The 19378-nt window shown below is 42.0% G+C and overlaps 1 protein-coding gene across 1 annotated transcript in view; it reads right to left on the bottom strand.

The window, feature by feature from the left end:
* Positions 1 to 19378, bottom strand: part of LOC129695437 (dynein axonemal heavy chain 6-like) — a 283604-nt gene that overhangs the window by 203729 nt on the left and 60497 nt on the right. The window contains 6 exon segments of the mRNA XM_055632390.1: positions 4384 to 4503; positions 5661 to 5753; positions 6525 to 6737; positions 10162 to 10305; positions 10631 to 10744; positions 15587 to 15715. Of these exon segments, the coding sequence (XP_055488365.1) occupies positions 4384 to 4503; positions 5661 to 5753; positions 6525 to 6737; positions 10162 to 10305; positions 10631 to 10744; positions 15587 to 15715 (813 nt within the window).

Raw genomic sequence — 19378 nt, 5'->3', positions numbered from 1 at the left:
CAGCTTTTTTTCTAATCATATAAGGGTGCAAAATATGATAGTACTGTATTGCGTTTGTTCAGTCACTACACCTCAATCATAGCAAATATCATGGAGATCACTTCTCGTTTTGGAACGTTGCTGATTTAAATTCTTCCCAAGTGACACATAAACACAATTTACATTACAATGGCCTATTGTACCAACTGTTGCAACAAATGTTAATTGTGATAAGGTTAATGTGGAGCATGATCTCTTCACTTTTCAATTTACTGAGTTCTCCCTTCTCTCGCCAGTGAACTTGAAAAAGATGGAGAGTAATGACCATACAGAAAGTTTGTTAACTTGCTGAATCTGTAGCCTCATGATTAATCTGATAAAAGTTCCTTATTAGGATAATAATATTAGGATTTTCACTTCAGGTTTTTTATTTATTTTTTATTTAACCTTTATTTAACCAGGAGAAGTCTCATTGAGATTAAAAATCTATTTTACAAGAGAGTCCTGGCCAAGACAGGCAGCAGCACAGTTCCACAGTTACAGACAATAATTTAAAAACAATAGCGAACATATCAATAGAGTCACAGTCAAAACATCATCAAACAAAGCAAGTACAGACAGAAGAGCCCGCTGCAACATCATTAGGAAGGGATTTAAATCTGTTTATAGAAACCAGCTCCTTAAGTTTCAGTTCATTCTGCAGCTGGTTCTATGCGAAGGGAGCAGCATAACTAAATGCCCTTTTCCCCAGTTCAGTACGGACTTTAGGTACAGTTAGTAAGAACAAGTCCTCAGAGCGGAGCTGATAAGTTCCTGTGCTTTTTAAAGTACTTTATGTTTTAAAATAAACCTCACAATGTGGCTACAATTGCATTAACTATCTATCCAGTCATAACCATAAAAAAAGTAAATATTCCGCTAGTTTTCTTGTATTGTTATCTCTGGTGCCCATATTTGTTGCCTCAGAATCAGCAACAACTACAACGCTGTGACCATTTGCACGCATATACTAGTGACATCGAGTTCCATCTCAGCTTTGTCTTTCTTGACATTAATTCGTCCCTAAATTAATGACAACTTGTTAAGATCTGCATGAGCTATTTCTGTGCTGCTATATGTTCGTGCCGACATTAACTTTAGATTTTGCTGATATAACATTGTGCTGGGTAGTCTCATTTTATTTTCCATAAACTTAAGTTTATTCAAAACTCTATCAAACATTTCATAGCTCACAGCTAGTTTTGCTTAGCCATCAGGTCTGTTTGTCAACATAATGTGGCTCACAGTTTAAAAATGTTTTAATGTTAATATTCTCATTCTTCTAAAAATCTCTCCAGTGCCTCACCTCTCTCATCTACTTCAACCCTCTCATATTAATAATTATGGGCCCTTGGTCAGCCCCAAATTTTAATTGTTTCGCCACAGACAGCCTTGCCTTGAATTGCCAAGGTCCTAAATCTTCTCTAACTCTTCTAAAGTTTCTTCCCTAAATCTTTCTTGTTCTCTGTCTTTCTTTCCTCCTTGGAAGGACCATTAAAAAAAACTATTGATTACGTTTTTTAGGTCATTTGCCATACTATACAATTAAATAGCAATGGATAAAATTTAGTTTAATAGCATTCCGGTGGTTAAGGTGCTTTATTCAAGCAAATCGTTTTTGTTGGAATGCAGAGCAGATTGCTCTGGATGTACAAAATCAGATTGTTCTGCAATCCAAAATGGAGAAAGGCCAACTGGTCAATTAATTCCATAGCGGGTCTATGCAAGTGCAATCAAGCTATTCTCAGGCATCTGCTCTCTCTCCATAGATCCGGCAGGAAATTAAAGGAAGCTATGTTGTCCTTTATTGGCCCGAGCTTACTTTGAAAGATGCTTATTGCTGAATAAAATAGTAAAGTATGTCAAATCATTTAGACCCATTCTGTTTGGCAAATAAAAAAGGAAATGTTGTCCCTAATATTATATCTCTGCAGAATAGAGAAATTGTGACATAAATGATCATGGAAAATGTGGCTTATTGAAGAATAAAGCATTATTTTAAATTTAGTGAGTAATTTAGATAATTTCATTAATATTTTCAATGTACAATTAAACATTTTACAAAACTGCAGATGAATTTTAAAAAATAGAAACGTTATAATAATTTAAAACCAATTTTCACCTATATGCCAATTTTAAATCATACTAGACAAAGTGCAGACCTGTTGGGTCTCTTGCCCCAACGCGCAGTTGGTAGGGGAGGGGGGCGGCCTGAGGCGTCACACACACACTAACCTACTTCTCACACACACTAACCACCCCTCTCACACACGCACACATTAACCACCCCCATTGATATTATATTAATATTATTAATTCACTCATTTTACCCCATGCCCTGCCCTACCCACTCACACATAGCCCCCAATTCGCAGGCACGCAGGGGGAGACGGAGGCACAGAGAAGGACAGAGGCACACAGAGGGACACAGAGGCACACAGAGAGGGCTCAGAGAGGGGCACACAGAGAGACACAGAGGCACACAGAGGGAGACGGAGGCACACAGAGGGACACGGAGGCACAGAGTGAAGCACAGAGAGGGACGGAGGCACAAAGAGAGGGACATGGAGGGACAGAAAGGGACACAGAAAGGGACACAGAGGCATAGAGAGGAGCACAGGAAGGGACACAGAGGCAGGGGAGCTTCCTGCCTTTTGGAGCAGGGGTTTCCGGGTATCCGCTGCCTTTTGGAGCTGGGGTTGAGAGAGAGAGAGGGGGGGAGAGGGAGAGAGAGAGAAGGGGGAGAGAGAGAGGAGAGAGGGGGAGAGAGAGGGGGGGAGAGAGAGGGGGGGGGGGAGAGGGGGGGGGAGAGAGGGGGGGGGAGAGAGAGAGGGAGGAGGAGAGAGGGAGAGAGAGGGGGAGGGGGGGAGAGAGAGAGGGGGGGGGGGGAGAGAGAGGGGGGGGAGAGAGGGGGGGAGAGAGAGAGGGGGGGGGGAGAGAGGGGGGGAGAGAGAGAGGAGGGGGAGAGAGGGGGGGAGAGAGGGAGAGAGAGAGAGGGAGAGAGAGAGAGGGGGGGGAGAGAGGGAGAGAGAGGGAGGGAGGGGAGAGAGGGGGGAGAGAGAGGGGGGGAGAGAGAGGGGGGAGGGAGGGGGGGAGAGAGAGAGGGGGGAGAGAGAGAGAGGGAGAGAGAGAGAGAGAGAGGGGGAGAGAGAGGGGGAGAGAGAGGGGGGGGGAGAGAGGGGGGGGGGAGAGGGGGGAGAGGGGGGGGGAGAGAGGGGGGGAGAGGGGAGAGAGGGGGGGAGAGGGAGAGAGGGGGGGGAGGGAGGGAGAGAGGGGGGGAGAGAGAGGGAGAGAGAGAGGGGAGAGAGAGAGGGGGGGGAGAGAGGGGGGGAGAGAGGGGGGGGAGAGAGGGGAGGGGAGAGAGAGGGGGGGGGGAGAGGGAGGGGGGGGAGAGAGGGGGGGGAGAGAGGGGGGAGAGGGGGGGGGAGAGAGAGGGGGGGGGAGAGAGAGGGGAGAGAGGGAGAGGGGAGGGAGAGAGGGGGGGGGAGAGAGAGGGAGAGGGGGGGGAGAGAGGGGGGGAGAGAGAGGGGGGGAGAGAGAGGGGGGAGAGAGGGGGAGAGAGAGGAAGAGAGAGAGAGAGAGAGGGAGAGAGAGGGGGGGGGAGAGAGGGAGAGAGAGAGGGGGGGAGAGAGGGGAGAGAGAGGGGGGGGAGAGAGAGAGAGGGGAGAGAGAGAGAGAGAGAGGGGGGAGAGAGAGAGGGGAAGGGGGAGAGGGGGGGAGAGAGGGGAAGGGGGAGAGGGGAGGGAGAGAGAGAGAGGGGAGAGAGAGAGGGGGGAGAGAGAGGGGGAGAGAGGGGGAGAGAGGGGGAGAGGGGGAGAGGGGGGAGGGAGAGAGGGGGGAAGGGAGGGGGGGGGAGGGGGGGGGAGGGTTCAGTGGGCAGGCGGGCCGTTGACGCGTGGGATTTTCGGACAGTGCAAGCTTGTGGGCCGCCAGTGGCGACGGCGAAAAGCAGCGGGGGAAGAACCCATCTGTGCCTTCCGCCAGAGTGACAGAGCCGGGCCGAGGGGGGTGGGGGGGTGGAGGGGAGCCGGGCGGCAACAGCCGTTATGGTGGCTGGCCAGCAGGCGGCGACAAAATGATTGTGTGGGGGGGATGGGGTAGGATTTTATTAAAAAACGTGTACATAAAAATGTCCAAATGTAAAAGTGAATTCGCAAAATGGAAAACAATCACAGCTTCAGCGCGTGGTTTTGGCGGACCAAGGAATCAAAGGCCGAATCTGACACACACACACACACACACACACACACACAGTTTTAATAGTATATAGATATGGTATGATATGTACATGCAAACATGGCAAAGCAGCCATCTGCAGAAGCAAAACCTTTTTCTGATCTATCCAACAAAAGAAGCAAAACTCACCAATGTTTCATTGAAGAGTGTTAGAAGTCTTTGCCATTCGTCAACACGGGTTTTAATAGGACCAACATAACGTGATGATGCAATGGTTGATACGTTGATAATGCTGTCATCTAGCAAAGCCTGTAGCCAAAATATTTTATAGAAATTAGTCAACTACAAAACAGAATTGAATGTAGAATATTCACAACTCTGAACGTCAGTAGTTTATTTTCTTCTAGTCATTGGGCGTTGGTAAATTCTCCAACTAGACCAGTTTTGACCATTAAGATTGTTACATTTCTCATGTATTTCTTTCTACATCATATTTTTATTGTGTGGTTAAATCTTACTGCATTGCATTGCATGTGGTCATCTCAATAGAATTTTTCTATTCTTTTCCCAACTATTGCAGATGCCAATCCCCATGAGATTAACAAGAAGAATAGACAAAACTGCATGCTAATTTTAATACCATTATCTTTATCAGATGAAATGAAAGATTTTACTCGTTATCTTTTGCCCACTTGTATTTTTATTGGAAATGTTGTGGTTAACGTTAATTTGCACAGAAATCAAACACAGGGTTGATAGCTCGGTCCTTGTATATTATATCACAAACTTGAGTGGATTAGAACCAAGTAAACCTACTTTATTGCTATTATTTCTCGAATCTTTCTCTCATCTTTAGCAAACTGGCAATCAATACTCGGGTGGGAAGCCACGTTTTTTTCTCAGTTTTATGCCTGTAGTTCCAGATACGTGATCCCTCCTTTAAATGTATGTCCATATTGTCCCAGGCAGAATGTGATATGGATGCTGTCTGTGCATGATCAAGTTGTATGTGCATGTTCTAGTGTAGTCAGCAGACAAGATGTAAAAGTTCATCCACTCCCCCATGGGCCAAATCCCCTAAGAAGACCGAGTCTGAAGAAGGGTTTCGGCCCGAAACATCACCTATTTCCTTCGCTCCATAGATGCTGCTGCACCCGCTGAGTTTCTCCAGCATTTTTGTGTACCCTAAGAAGACATCTCTCTTAAGAAGTAGAAGGTAAAGGACATGAATCCTGAGAACAATTTTTCGTTCAGCAGCTTGTTAGGAATATAGGAACATTAACACAATTTAAAAGACATTTGCACAGGTACATGGATAGGAAACGTTTAGAGGGATATAGCAAGCAGATGAGACTAGTGTAGATGGGCCTGAACAAGTTGGGCCGAAGGGCCTGTTTCCATGCTGTATGACTCCATGAAGCTATGACTCTTTTTATTGATGCATTTCAATGGATAATAAGCCCTACCTGAATTTCATCAGTCCCTCCAAGAATGAAAACATCTTTGGCATCACGATGAGGAAGGACAATAAGCTCAGTAATTTTCCAGGCATCTTCCACCTAAAAAAAAAAAGCATTTGCACAACAATATCAAGTAAACACATTTAAAAAAATGGAAAATGGCATTACAGATATTACATCACATAAAATAGCACACATTAAAATGCAATTTATTTATGCATTAACTAAATAAAATTGCATGCCACAGTGTATATGTCAATTATATTTTTCAATATTCTAGCTTTGATGATGATTATGCTTCAAATTGAATTTATTTACATTTACCTCATTAAAACAGAGTGTAAATTGAAAATATATCTGTTAACGGATACATTCATAACGTCTAACTGTGTTTATTCGCTGCTGGCAGATTTTGACTATAAATTCTAGTTTAGACTGTGGGCTGAATTGTGCATAATTCTGTCTATTAACCTGCAATTAACCTTCTACAAGTTTGTCATAAAGTCATAAGTGATAGGAGCAGAATTAGGCCATTCAGCACATCAAGTCTACGCCATTCAATCCTGGCTGATCTATCTCTCCATCCTAATCCAACTCTCCTGCCTTCTCCCCATAACCCCCGACACCAGTACTAATCAAGAATCTATCTCTGCCTTAAACATATCCATTGACGGCTTCCACGGCCTTCTGTGCAAAGAATTGACAACCCTCTGAATAAAGAAATCTTTGGGCGTCTGAGGAAACTACTCACGACCATACAGGCGACACCCCGGCGACCATGTGGCGACAGCCTAGTTGCCTGTGGTCGCCTTGAAAAATCACCAAAGTGGATAGGCCCTTACATTCTACTTCAGTAGACACATTTCTCACCTTTTTCAAAATTGTTTCCAAAGCAGCTTCACCAGAGGCCTGGCCTGAGACATTCTGTATTTCTTCAGCATGTTCAAAAACATTAAGTTCTATTAGATCTGCCAGAGTTACAGGTTCAAGAACTTCAACTAATTTAGCGCCAACAACGTGTTCCATTAATTCCCAGTGTCTGTGCTTCAGGAAGGGGTTCCTTAGATCAATGATTACAGGAAGCTGGAATATGAAAGAAAAATGATTTAAGTTTTTTTGGCAAAATTATGTAAACAGTAAAAGTAGAGTCAGGCCCAACCAGCCTATTTATACTGTTGATTTTACTTCCGACATCCAAAAACATCTTAAAACATCCAAAAACATTCATTATAACCCCATCAACATGACAATTCATCCTATCTTCATTTACATTATTATTATTGTAATTTTCTAAATGCGAGAATGCTTTAAATTTCACTCCTGTGGGCCGAATTGTTCTGATATCTTATCAGACCAGAGCAACATTCACCCAGTGTAAGATCTGAGAGGTGATTCCACAGAATGATGAGGAAGCCCTCTTAAACTATGTTTTGCTCTGGTCTCTTTGTGGATTCCATATCTATCAGTATGCTTTATTCTGAACTACATTGATTTCAATGAGAACATAGGATGAAAAAGGAAGACAAATTACATTTGCCTGGTTTGTTTTCATTTAATGTTTTAAATTACACGTAAGTGCTTTGCGTGGTTATGGCCCTGTCTCACGGTGCAAGTTGACCCACGAGTGACCCCGAGTGAAAGACTCGTGGTTGTGTACGAGATTCCAAGTTTATGATCAAGAGTTTAACCGAGTTCCCACGGGTATGACAAGTTTGCCGTTTACTTATCATTTCTGCGATGTTCCAAGTTCGTCTCCTTAGTTACCAAGTTCCTCTCCCGAGTTACTCTTGAGCCAACAACGTCTACCGACGTGTTGAAAAATCATCACATGCACTATAATTTTTCCCAAGTCATTTATCCCAAGACGATAAATAACATATTCTATGTTTGATCCTTTGGTGGCATGATGGTGTGACAGTAGAGTTGCTGCTTTACAGCGCTTGCAGCGCCCGAGACCCGAGTTCGATCCCGCTACGGGTGCTGTCTGTACGGATTGTGGTTAGGCCCCATTTTGGGTATTGCATGGAGTTCTCGTAGCCACAATACAGGAAGGATGTGAAGGTTTAAGAAAGGAGATGCCTGGATTAGGGAGAATTAGCTGCAGGGAAAGTTAACACCTGCTCCACGTTTGCTGTCTGTCCTGCTGAGAAGGCAGAAGAATGGGGTTTAGAGGGAAAAATATATCAGCCACAATTGCATCTGTCTTTTTTTTTTAAAGAGGTTATCATGCATCTGTTTATCTGATGGTAGATCTCAAAACTTGCCATTGAGTGCTTTGCATTGTCTCTTTTATTGCCTGAATTTCGGCTTGTGCTCCATTTCTCAACTGAATGAGAGTATATACTGGAAATACTTAGTTGTGCTTCATTTGTTGATTTGCATGTTTGAGAAGCCCTTTTTCAGATCACTGTGATGTTTGCTGTGGTGCTCCTTTTCTCAATATGTGCAAAAAAGCGTTTTTTATATTGAACAAGATGAATAAAGACTTTGTTTCACATTCACCGTGCTGTTCGTCTTATTTTCTGATCTACTGAGAGGGGACAATTTTTAACATTTAAAAAGCGCAGCATATGAGGCTCCTGAGTCCTTAACTCTCACAAATGATTGTGAGAATCAAGATGTGAATTTATTGTGCCACCTCCTCAATTTTGTGTTGTATGATGAAAAGAATATTACATTCAAGTCATGAGACTTTGTATTGATATTAAAATGAACTTCTAGACATCAATTTGATCTTGATAACAAAGAACGCTCTTTTATTGTGCAATGAAGTAAACAAACAGTGAGGATCAAACGGATTAGTAAAATGCTTTTCAACACTTTAAGCTATTAGAAAAAGTGGACGTATCCAAAATAAACTAAAATATGCTCAAAGGCAACTAATTTCCCAGGTCACTGTTCTCTGTCCAGCTGCCGAGTTCAAAGTGCCCATGAGTTAACATGGTAGACTCATGAGTCACTAAGGTAAACTCACAGGCCACCAAGTTCTTACAACAAATTTAAATGTTTCAATTTTTAACTTCAACAGTAAATTTGACTCGTGGAAAACTTTAAACATGTTTGAAAATTTTCAAGAGTTAACAAGTTTCACGGGTACCTGCCGTTAGCGCCACGAGTCGCTAAGTTGCATCCACGAGTTCCGACGTTCCCGCTACATTAATCATACGTGATTACCAAGAGTTTAATTTGTTTTAAACTCGAGGTCACTTGTGAGTCGACTCGCACCGTGAGACAGGGGTTTTAATTGGAATTTTATTTATTTTAATTTTAACACATTTTAAATTGTCTCTAAAATATCAAACTTGCTTAAAACAATTAAAATCAATTGAAGAGTTTACAAACAATACAGATCTGACCCCAGCTTTGCTATCATAGGCCAGTGAGTAATTTACGATTTCCACATTGGAAAGAGTAAGTGCAGATCTGGGTTCATAGCCAGCTTTTCCAGGCGCGAGGGCTAAATAGGTATGATTGTTTCACATTTTCACGACTTCAACGTTCTAACCTCTAAAACCACTGCCCCACTTGGGAGTTATTTACGCGTCATTTACGCGGCATAATTTACGCGTCATGATGCGCACATGGCACGTGGTGAGATGTGGTGGCGTAGGCAGTGACGCGCAGTAGCGTGCGGCACCCCAAGATTTTGGGATTCTCAAAATCCTTGCGCGCCAAATTTCTATAGTGAAGCTTATGTTGCTTATCTTCCACTTCATTTCTTTGGGACATACATGTAATTGTACAGACATTGATTTTTGCATTATCACTGTCCTCATAACTAGATTGTTTAAGAACTCTAACTATCAAAGTCTTCAAGGATATCGTGACATCCAGTTGTGGACAGAGGATCGGGAGAAATAAATATGTTTTTTTAAAGTCAGTAACTAGATACTATTCACAGTGATTATTGATCAGATCATAAATGTGAAATTATACAATTACTTCAGACTGGTTTATAGTATTTGGGCACCTGTATAATCATTATATTTTAACTGCACTTGTCTTCTGGTGATTTGCAATAGACTTAATTTGACTGCTATTATTCAACCTTATGTCTACATTTCTTCCTGTGTTGATTCTCTTGTCTAAAAGTTATTTCCCTCACACTTTCTAACATTCCAACTTTGTGCTCCATTGCTCCAACATAAAAACAAATCAACTGTAGAAGAGGAAGGTGAAGTTAAATAATTTATGATTTTCTTAAATTCAGCATTTAAAAAACAAATAAATAAGTAAGTCTAGAAACAATGAACTGCAGATGCTGGTTTACAAAAAAAGTGCAAGTGTGGCTTCCAACAAGGACCAATTGTCATGCACAAACGTGCAGAAAATTTGTGTCATTAGCACAATTTCACTTTGTTTTATCATGGTATTCATAATAATTTCATGTTGTAGATTGTAAATGCTAGAATATTGTTCACTGCATTCACAACCCAAATTGGTTGCAAGTCCCTACCACAGTATAATTTAAATGTGCATATTGCAAGCAGATCCTCTATCCCAGTACCTTTTGTCTCATCTGGTCCACGTTATCTTTAAGTTTTGCCACCACGCTATTTACTTGAAGACCTTTTTCGAGTTGATTCACAATTTTGCTATACTTGGTTACTTCACCACTCAATTCCTCTGCATCGATGGTTTCAAATCTAAGCTGTGGGAAAGAAAGGACACAAAATAATAACTTAAGCATTGCTCTATTTGTTGGGATATCCAAATAATTTGAAGGAACTAAGATATATATATTTTTCCAAAAATGTTATTTTCTCAATCATGTACATCCATAAACATTAGTGCATTTGGCATTCATCTTTTCAAAATTATCCATCTTTTCCCTTTGCCGTATATAGATTTGAAAATTTACAATTCATTAATCTTTTTAAATAATGCCAAAATGTTACAGATGATGCCTGATCTGCACAATATATTTACTATTTACTTTTTACCCTGAAGTAGCTACCTTAACTGAGAAAACCTACCTGCAGCCATTCATCTGTGTGACGATCCCAGTCATTTAAAGAATTCCAAAGAAGATTTTTTAGTTTCATATTAGCATGGACTTCCTCCAGAAAGTCAAATTTGGTTATTTCTACCTATGTATATAAAATATGATTGCACATATTAGAAAAAAAAATAAGCCACAGGATTCATGTTGTTAGAAGCAGGGTTGCTAACAGTATATAAGAGATATCTAGTTGAATATTCAAATTATCTAGAAGTGCTGGAAGATGGGATGAATGGGTGCTCATTGGTCATATGTGCATGGTGGGCTGAATAGCCTGTTTCCATGCTATAAGATGCCATAACTCACACAAAGACTATGACAAACATTGTGCGTCTGGGATGAGTCAAAAATAAATGTACCATCCACAAGTTAGTATCTCAGAAAATAATTGCAATTAACAGTAACAATGAAACAAAACATACATAACAGTATTACTGCAATTGACTTTCTTAAACAATATTCTAAGAAACATTTGTCATGTATTTCAATATACATAATTAAAAAATCAATTTTATTGAAATCCCCTTAGTGCAAAGGTAATCCATGGCAAGGCAATCCATCAGCAGGGCAGAAGGGGTTTATGGCAAATCAAGGATACTTCCAGATTTCCTGGCAACCGTGTCCATAGAAATGAGTACTTTCCAGCAGTAGCTACCATTTGACAACATTACACATCTGGATTGAGGATTGATTCACTATAGATTTGCAATGCTGAGGACATCATGGCTAGCAATTTTAATGAGTTGATTGTCCCACGAATATTGTCTACATGGGTGATCACCAGATGGAGCAACAGGCAAAGGCAGATGGTGCAGGAGTCCCCTGTGTCCCGTCTCAAACAAAGTAACTGCATTGGATGCTGTAGGAGAGAATGTGGATTGACCTCTCATAGAAAAGCAACAACAGCCAAGCTCTTGGCACCGCAGATGGCTCTGCTACACATGAGAGGTGGAAAAAGATTAAAAGAGCTCTTCTAAGTGGAACCAGACCTAATTTTTGTGACTGCAAACAAGATTCCTGGATGGTATATTGCCTCCCTAATGCCAGGGTCCAGGAAGTCACAGAACTGCTTTAGGGCATTTTAAAAGAGGTCATGGTGCACAATGGTACCAATGACAGAAGTAAACATAGGAACGAGATCCTGCAACATGCATTTAGAGGGTTTGGTCATAAATTAAAGAGTAGGACCTTTCAGGTTATAATCTTTGAAATACTTAAAGTGTAAATCCTAGTGCGTATAGGAATAGGAAGATCAGTCAGATTAATGTGTGCCTAAAAGATGGTGTAGCATAGATAACTTTATATTTCTGGATCCATGGAAATGCTTTTGAGGAAAGTAAGTAGCTCCACAAACCAGATGGGCTGCAACTGAACAAAAGTGGGAACTAATATCCTTGCATTTTCACTGTGCCCCATTTACTGCCAAATTTGTTTAAATCCTGATGCTGTTGTGGAGGGTTTAAACAGATTTGGCAGTGGAATAAACACAGAGTGAATGTACAGTTGAAGGGGAGGTGTAGTGAAATGTTGCATGTAAACTAACTCAGTCCAGCAAGAAAAGTAAATATGGGCAATGTTAAGGTCTATGAAAGCAATGCAAGGCAAAACAGTATTTATTTTGAAGCAAGGAGTTTAATTTGGCAGATGAATAGAATGTTGTTTGGCACAAGGAAATTTGATAATGTGAAATTTCTATCACAAAGAAACAGTTGAAGGTAGCTTGTGACACTTTAAACACTGCCATGTGCAGTAGCGCACAGGAGCTGGAGGCGATACAACTAGATGTCCTTACTCGAGATATTCAACATACTCCGATGGGGTAAAAGGGGTTGTGACATTGCAATGTTAATTAAGGATTCAATTACAGCAGTAATAAATGAGGATATATTTTTCAAAGATAACCCCATGGGTATAATTTAGGAAGAAAATGAGAGTGACCACCTTATGCGTGTTCTATAAATCTCCTGACAGTCTACATGAGAGAGAAGATTAGACGTAAACACATTATTAGAGAAAAGCAAGAGCAATTGTATTATAATAGTTTTAATTGGTTTATAGTAGTTATAATTGGATTACTGAGTGTCTAATCCCGAGGCGTTACCCATCCATGTTCTTCAGAGATGCTCTCTGATCTGATGAGTTACTCCAGTACTTTGTGTCCTTATGTGGATTAAGTAGTAGTACAGAATGTTAACTTCCCTAATATTAATTGGGACCATTTTAATTGGAAAGCCTCAGATGAGTGGAATTTTAAAGGAGAGCTTTATCGCCTAACTATAAAAATTAAGGTATAGGAGGAACTGCAGATGCTGGTTTACACTGAAGATATACACAAAATGCTGGAATAATTCAAACGGACAGGCAGCATCTCTAGAGAGAAGGAATGGGTGACCAGTCCAAAGAAGGGTCTTGAACTGGAACGTTACCCATTTCTTCTCTCTAGAAATGCTGCCTGGTCTGCTGGGTTACTTTGGCATTTTGTGTCTATCTGAAGAAATGAAGGTATTGGATTGGGGAGGTTGATTTCAGGATCATAAGACAGACTTTGCAAGAGTAGACATTGCACAGTTATTTGCTGGCATTTCTACAACTGACAAATGGGAGCATTTAAATATGAGTCACAGAGCCAGAGAGTCACACCGCACACAAGTAGGCCCCATGACCCACCATTCCATACTGCCCATTAGTGTCATAGAATTGTACAGGGAAGAAACTAGGCCTTTGGCCCAACATATCTATCCCAACCATCATGCCTATTTATACTTATCCCACTTCCTTGTATTAATGTTATATACCTCTATCCCCATCTCATTCAAGTACCCATTAAGATGTCTCGTAAAAATTGTGACTGTTTCTGCTGACCGCTTCTCTGGCAACTCATTCCAAATGCCAATGACTCTTTGCGAGAAAAAACATACTCTTCAAATCATCTTTAAACCTCTTCCCTCTCATCCAAAACCTATGACCAGTTTTTGATACCATTATTCATGTTCTTAAATCATTATTCATTCTGCATTAGTGGATATGTAAGCTTAGTGACTACTGCTTACTAAAATTATGCACAAATAATTGTTTTTTGCAGAACACAATTTAGTAAACGCTAATTTTTTCAATTGCTACAGAACTGTGTCTCGGACATGGTAGTGAGCAACACGGGGCCCACAGGGGGCAGTCCTCTCTCCCTTACAGTTCACCATCTGCATCTTGCCTCCTGCCACCTGCAGAAGTTTTCAGATGACTCTGCAATTGTGAGCTGCATCAGAAAGCGGAGGGAAGCTGAATGCAGAGGTATAGTCAACACTTTGTTGAGTGGTGTGGGCTGAATCACCTGCAGCTCAACACTGACAAGACTAAGGAGTTTGTGGTGGACTTTAGGAGGAGAGCAACACCCCTGTCCACTGTCTCCATCAATGGTGTGCATGCACCGTTTACCAGGGACTACAAATATCTTGGAGCGTTCCTGGACAGTAAACTGGTCTGGTCCAGGACACTGAGGCCCTGTCCAAGAAGGGACAGAGCCGGCTGTCCTTTTTGAGAAGGCTCTGCTCCTTCAACATCTGCAGCAAGATGCTGCAGATGTTCTACCAATCAGTGGTAGCCAGTGCCATCTTCTTCCCTGTCGTGTGCTGGGGCAGCAGGGCGAAGACAGCGGAAGCCAATAGGATGAACAAACTCATCAGGCAAGCTGGCTCCATCCTGGGGGCGAAGTTGGATACATGGGAGGTTGTCTTGGAGGGGAGGATGCTGCTCAACCTGCGGAGCATCTTGGACAATACAGCTCAACCCCTCCATGACACACTGGACAACCTGAGGAGTACCTTCAGCAACACACTGGTTCCACCAAGATGCTTCCCTGTGGCTATCAAGCCCACCTTCTTCCCTGTGGCTATCAAACTGTACAACTCCTCCCCCTGCTGTCGTGGGGTTGACTGACTTCCCTTCCCGAATCTTTGCACATCCCCAATCCTTTCCACTCATCACTTTAATTTCATGTTTCAAGGATTTTGTGTATTATGACAGTTGGCAGATCAATTTCCCTCCTGGGATAAATAAAATCCTATTGTATCACATCGTATTGTAACGTTGACATTCCATGAAAAATACTATTCACTTTTTCCATAGAGAAAGCTAGTAACATCTGGTGATCTTTCTGTTGGCAACACTCAAGAGCCTGTTATTTCTTACATGGCTTTGAGACAAATATACAACTATTGAAATAAAACCAAATTCCTGATCCTAGCATTGAACACAACTCAGTTTCACCCTCCAATGTAACAGATTGATTACTGAGTACTAAATGAATTTAAGACCTAAATTTTTAAACTGAAAGCCTTGATAAAACATGAAATATAAATGTTAGAATTGGATAATTATTGAATATTGGTAGCCTGATTTGGCCTTTAAAACAATATAAATGCGTGCAGTTTCCTCGAGTCAAGATGCTTTTCATAAATGTAATATGGATCTAAAAGATCTCTAGACTTGTTTATGTTGAGGGCCTAGGCCATTATTTTTGTGCTGACTAAAATGCAGCACCAATGGGAAATAAACTCTCCATTCTACCCTCCATTCAATGCATACACTGCATAAACACATTCATCTCTTCCTTAGATTTTATACCAAGAACTTCTGCTTCAAACACTTGTAAAATTGTTCCTTTCAATATGAATGATTTCTCTCTATTTCTCTAAAAAAATATATCATAATATCTACCTGCAGTTTTCTAATGATTTTTCAAATGCCTTCCTCTTGTGACTCCATAATTTGATGGACTAGCATTTTCCCATTCGCTAAATCAAACATTCCACAAATTTGCATTATATTCAGTTCCTACGGATAAAGTGTTCCTCAGAACTATTCTTTTTAATCCATGAATGACTTAATTACTTCATGTTTACCATGAAGTCATGAAATAGTTAAAACCAGTCACCTTGAAGTTCTTCTGGTAGGATTTATATTCAAATGCACGTTTCTGTAATTCATCCATGACATTCTGCAGGTTATCCAGAATGCTTTGCACCTTTTCTCTGTCAGAATTGATATCCAGAATTTGAGGATCCTATAACATATATGGCAAAGAAAATAGATCAATGGAATTACAAGTATCATGTAAAATTAGAACAAGGAGCTACAATCACTAAATATGACAAATTATAGTGTAAGGATCTAATGCATTCTTGCTTTGTTTCTTTTTATTTAATTTGCCTTCCTTAGGCAAATCCCAATGATATCCCCAAATTTAGAAGTGAGTCATGATATTCCTGGCCTCAGCGACAATTCAGTTGCCGGCAAGTTTTAACAATCACTGGATAAAGAGGTTTGTAATCAAAATTTAAGTGAGAACCTGCAGAATAGGACAGGGCAAAGCAATGCATTATTGGATGATGCAGGTGAGAACAAATGAAAAGTATTTTGTATTTATGTATTATTTGCATAGTCTCAGGATGTATTAAAGTGCTTGTATGGCAGAATAGAAGACAGGGAACTCAGAAGGTTTACTACCTAGGAACCAAAGATGCCTAGTTAGAAAAATATTTTTATGTAACTCTGAGACTGTTTTTTGCATGGCATGTGAAGGCCTGCTTCGACATGAGTGTGGCCTGTGCTGTCCATGTGTCACTTATCAACATCCCAGAGTGGAGACCACTCCACACCTCTCAAGCTTCATCCATGTCAGAAGCAAGAACAACCAATAAGGAACACAGAGGGCATCATGGAACTTGCAATAAAACCACAACTTTCCTACCTGAAAGATTCTTCGTCAAAATTGAGTTGCTGAATGCACAGAAATGCAGAACTGCCTGATTCATTTTCCAGTTATATGCAGTTGGGTAAAAAAAAAAAGCAACCTTGGAATGTGTGGGCAGAAATACGGGACTGCTTCAAGCCATGTAAACTGGAATGTGAGATCATTAACTTCTGGCAGTATTTGGTGAGATTACAGTCTGAAGCTAACAAAAACCTTGGTAGGCCGGATGATGATCATGGGTGGAGGGAATTATAATGCAGAGGGTCAATTCTTGTGACTGTGGTTGCAGATTTTTTTTAAACATGATATATATTCAGCTACAATTCGACATATTTTAGTTCAGCCTTGATCATAGAATCCACCATTGAAGGGGCATCTGGAAGCAGTATAAAATAGATTGGTATTCATGATGATCAAGATAGAGAAAGAACAAGGTTTCCCATTGGTCCACAGCATTGTGTCAATGAGGTGGCCCTGTTGGTGTATTGATTAGCTCACATGGCTAGTTAAAAATTTCAACAATCATGGGTGCAAATGAAGTTTAGCAGGCATTTCTGCAGATTTTTCAATTCAATTCAATTCAATGTATTTGTCATTTGGACCCCTTGAGGTCCAAACGAAATGACGTTTCTGCAGCCATACATTACAAACAAATAGACCCGAGACACAACATAATTTACATAAACATCCATCACATCGCTGTGATGGAAGGCCAAAAAAACTTATCTCTCCCCTGCACCCCCCCCCCCCCCCCCCCGATGTCAGAGTCAAAGTCAAAGCCCCCGGATGGCGATGGCGATTGTCCCGCGGCCATTAAAGCCACGCCGGGTGATGCAAGGTCGCCATTCCAAGCCGCGCGGGGAGGTGCTGTAAGGCCCCGCTACAGGAGCTCTTCAACCCCGCAACTCGGGCGGGAGAAGTCGCCGTTGCGGGAGCCCTGAAAAGCGGTCTCCCTCCAGGGACCCGCGGGCTCCCGGTGCCGCCGTCCGCCAGACCCGCAGTTGCAGCCTCCGAATCTCCGGAGGTCGGGACGCAGCAGCGCTCCACCACCGCTCCACCCGCTCCGGACTCGGCCAGCTCCGCGACGGTGAGGTGAGTCGTCGGCACCAGAGCCCCCGGTCTTCTCCTGTTGGAGGCCGCTCCTCGTTGCAGCCCCAACGACAACGGAGACCCGACAAAGAAAAGGTCGGGTCTCCCGTGCAGGGAGAGATTTAAAAGTTACCCCCTCCCTCCCACCCCACCCCCCACTCCCCCACACACACACCCCAACAAAAAATAACAAAAACTACATAAAAACATAGACAAAAAATAATAAAAACGCAGACGGGCTGCAGAGGCCACTGCTGATGAGAGTCGCGCTGCCTACATTGCCAGATATCAAATAATGATGAGGCAGAGAAGAAACATAGAAACATAGAAAATAGGTGCAGGAGGAGGCCATTCGGCCCTTCAAGCCAGCACTGCCATTCATTGTGATCTTGGCTGATCGTCCCCAATCAATAACCCGTGCCTGCCTCTCCCCATATCCCTCGATTCCACTAGCCCCTAGAGCTCTATCTAACTCTCTCGTAAATCCATCCAGTGACTTGGCCTCCACTGCCCTCTGTGGCAGGGAATTCCACAAATTCACAACTCTCTGGGTGAATACGTTTTTTCTCACCTCAGTCTTAAATGGCTTCCCCTTTATTCTAATACTGTGGCCTCTGGTTCTGGACTCGTCCAACATTGGGAACATTTTTCTGCATCTAGCTTGTCCAGTCCTTTTATAATTTTATATGTTTCTATTAGATACCCCTTCATCCTTCTAAACTCTAGTGAATACAAGCCTAGTCTTTTCTATCTTTCCTCATATGACAGTCCCGCCATCCCAGGGATCAATCTCGTGAACGTACGCTGCACTGCCTCAATCACAAGGATGTCCTTCCTCAAATTCGGAGACCACAACTGGACACAATACTCCAGATGCGGTCTCACCAGAGCCCTATACAACTGCAGAAGAACCTCTTTACTCCTATACTGAAATCCTCTTGAACAGGAAGCAAATTAAGAATCTCTTAACCTAGTACCAATACAACAACCCCTCTCTCAAGTTGTAGGAACGAACTGCAGATGCTGGTTTAAACTGAAGATAAACATAAAATGCTGGAGTAACTCAGTGGGACAGGCAGCATCTCTGGATAGAAGGAATGGGTGATGTTTTGGGTCAAGACCATTCTTCAGATGTCTGAAGAAGGGTTGCAACCCAAAGCATCACCCATTCTTTCTATCCAGAGATGCTGCCTGTCCCGCTGAGTTACTCCAGCATTTTGTGTCTATCTGTCTAACCTCTCTGTCAATGTCAGCAAGACAAAGGAGATTGTGATTGACTTCAGGAAGCGAAGTGGCACACAAACAACGGTAGATATTGATGGTGCCGAAGTAGAGATGGTCGAGAACAAATATTACCAGCATTCTGTCTTCGGCCATATCGAACCAATGGCCAAGAATGCAGACCAAAACCTCTACTTCCTGAGGAGGCTTTGGAAGTTTAGCGTGTGCCCAATAACCCTCACCAGCCTCTACAGATGTACTGTAGAAAAAACATTTTAGCAGGGTGCATCAAAGCATGGTTTGGGAATAGTTCCATCCAAGTCGCAAAAAATTGGAGAGTTGTGGATGCAGCCCAGTCTATCACACAAACCAACCTCCATTGACTCCATCTACATGATGCTATCACAGCCACCAGCATAATGAAGGACCAGTCTCACTCTGGGCACTCCCTCTTCTCCCTTCTCATCAGGCAAGGAGCACAGATGTTTGAAAATGCATATTTCCAGATTCAGGGACAGTTTCTTCTTAGCTGTTATCAGGCAACTGACACGTCCTCTAACCAACTAGAGAGTGGTTCTGCCTTCCCATCTACCTCAATGGAGATTTTCAAGCTCTTTAATTGACTTTACTGGACTTTATCAGGCACTAAACGTTATACCCTGT

This window comes from Leucoraja erinacea, chromosome 3, assembly GCF_028641065.1.
Source record: "Leucoraja erinacea ecotype New England chromosome 3, Leri_hhj_1, whole genome shotgun sequence".
NCBI classification, from domain to species: domain Eukaryota; kingdom Metazoa; phylum Chordata; class Chondrichthyes; order Rajiformes; family Rajidae; genus Leucoraja; species Leucoraja erinaceus.
The sequence above is the reverse complement of the archived record's forward strand: the minus strand, read 5'-3'. Positions and strand labels throughout refer to the sequence as shown.